Genomic DNA, 2513 nt, shown 5'->3' with positions numbered 1-2513 from the left:
ATGGACTTGGAGGTCAGTGAACCGATAGACTTGAGTTCTGGAGATCATCAGTATCTGGTTCAGAAAGCAGCAGATCTCCAGTCTGAACCTAGTCGATGCTATGTATCTTTCCCTTCTACTAGGCCACAAGAAACTCAAAGGAGTCCACAGACGAAGGCCAGGGAGCCACCGAATGTCTATGTGATTCAAATTTCAGATGAGACCATCCCAAATGAGAGCAATACAACTTTAACCAATCCATTCTCAGAGGCATCTGTCCGCAGAGGTGAGAAGAAACAAGTCAGCTATTTAGAAAAAGAAAGCAAATGTTCTCTTAAAATGTTTCCATGAAGTAGATTGTCAGAAAGATTTAATTTTGTCTTCAGTTTTTCTGAGTCATGTTTTATCGTGAAATATGTTGGGCTGCTATTGTCGACTGTTCCCAAGTTGTCCAGGACATTCAGATATTCACAATAAACATATGGTGAACAACTTTTTTAAAAAAGAAAATATGAATTAGTCATTGATTATAAAATATTTTTACCTACATACAAGGTTTAAAAAGGTTTGTTTGGTTTTAAGTAGAGACAGGGTTACTGTGTGTTGTTTAGGCTGGTCTTGAACTCCTAAATTCAAGCAATCCTGCTACATTAGTCTTCTATAGTGCTGGGATTACAGGTGTGAGCCATCGTGCTCAGCTTAGCTTGAGTTGTTTTCTTTTTTTTTTTTTTTTTGAGTTGGAGTCTCACTCTGTTGCCCAGACTGGAGTGCAATGGCCGCTCCCGGCCACCACAACCTCGCCTGCTGGGTTTCGGTGATCCTTCCGCCTCAGCCTTCCGAGTAGCTGGAATTACAGGCATGCGCTACCACACCCGGCTGATTTTTTGATTTATTGTAGAGATGAGGTCTTGGTGCCCAGGTGGGTCTCGAACCCGCGGGCCCAGGCAATCCACATCTCAGCCTCCCAAAGCCGCGGGATTAGAGGCTGAGCCACTGAGCCCGGCCTATTTTTTTTTTTTTTTGAGCTGGAGTCTCATTCCATCGCCCAGGTTGGAGTGCAGTGGCACACTCATGGCCATCACAGCCTTGACCTGTGCTCAGGTGATCCTTTCCACTCAGCCTTCCAAGTAGCTGAAACTACAGGCATGCGCCACCACGCCTGGCTAATTTTTTGATTTATTGTAGAGATGAGGTTTTGCCAAGTTGCCCAAGCTGGTCTTGAACCCATGGGCTCAGGCAATCCTCTCACCTTGGCCTTCCAAAGTGCTGGAATTATAGGCGTGAGCCACCATGCCTGGTCTGCTTAAGTTTTAAAGTGTCCAGCCTGCCATCCTTAGGCCTTCTTAGGACCTGAACAACTTGCAGATGAACTGAGCTTTGAATCCTGTTGCTATCTTCCTGTGGTCCTCACTCTCCTTCCTGTGGCTGGAAGATGCCCTTGGAGTGCTAGCCTTTGAAGTAGGTAAGTAAGTAGTAAGGCAAAGGCAAAGAGCCAAGGAAAAGGGTGGAGGGAGGGCTGCAGCACTGACGGCCACAAGGGGACGCCATTCACTGTCATGGACTAAGAGTCATGTGGGTGGCCAGACTCGGTGGCTCAGCCTGTAATCCCAGCACTTTGGGAGGTTGAGACGAGTGGATTGCCTGAGCCTGTGAGATTGAGACCAGCCCGGGCAACTTGGTGAGACCTTGTCTACAATAAATAAAATAACTAGCTAGGTGTAGTAGCATGCTCTGTAGTTCCGGCTACTCGGAAGGCTGAGGCGGAAGGATCACTGGAGCCCAGCAGGTTGATGCTGGGATGGTCATGAGCATGCCACTGCACTCCAGTCTGGGTGATGGAGTGAGACTCCAACCCCCCCCCCCCAAAGTTGTGGGTTACATTTTCCTTCTTTATTTTCTTTTATTTTTTTGAGTCAGGTACTCACTCTGTCGCACAGGCTAGAGTACAGTGGCACAATCACGGCTCACTGCAACCTTTGCTTCCTGGGCTCAGGTGATCCTCCCTGCTTCAGCCTCCCAAGTAGCTGGGACTGCAGGAATGCACCACAACACTTGGCTAATTTTTAAAATTATGTTGTACAGTTGAGGTCTTTTTACGTTGCCCAGGCTAGTCTTGAACTCCTGGCCTTCCACAGTTATAAGTGTGAGCCACTCTGCTTGGCCACGGGTTACATTTTCTAAACCAACTTTATGGAGATAGAGTTTATAATCATAAACTTCACCTGGTTTAAGTATATAATTCATTGGTTTTTAGTCTGGAAACTTCGTCAAATCAGATCCCTTTTCAGAGAATTCCCAGAAACTACACCCAAGAGTTTCAGTGATGTGTCATTGACCCCATCTGTAGCATATGGCCAATTCTTGTCATTTTTCAGGCGTGCCTGTGTCTCCCTTGACAAAATCTGGGTCCAATAGTTAGGAAGCCAGGGAGAATGAACGTCACCAAGCAACTGGTCACCTCTGTAACAGATGCCAGGTCTTCATTGGGGAATCTTATTGTATTTGGTCCTTGTTTTTTTTTTTTTTGAGTTGGA

At 46.2% G+C, this 2513-nt stretch overlaps 1 protein-coding gene across 1 annotated transcript in view; it reads left to right on the top strand.

Annotated features, from left to right (window-relative positions):
• The window catches only part of TMBIM7P, a 22852-nt gene continuing 20339 nt past the window's right edge, over positions 1-2513 (top strand). Inside the window, exon 1 of the mRNA XM_008073847.1 lies at positions 1-265. Within this exon, the coding sequence (XP_008072038.1) occupies positions 1-265 (265 nt within the window). The remainder of the gene's footprint in view (positions 266-2513) is intronic.

This window comes from Carlito syrichta, unplaced genomic scaffold (genome assembly GCF_000164805.1).
Source record: "Carlito syrichta isolate Samal-C Ts95f unplaced genomic scaffold, Tarsius_syrichta-2.0.1 Scaffold316198, whole genome shotgun sequence".
Classification (NCBI taxonomy): domain Eukaryota; kingdom Metazoa; phylum Chordata; class Mammalia; order Primates; family Tarsiidae; genus Carlito; species Carlito syrichta.
This window is presented reverse-complemented; position numbering and strand designations above follow the sequence as displayed.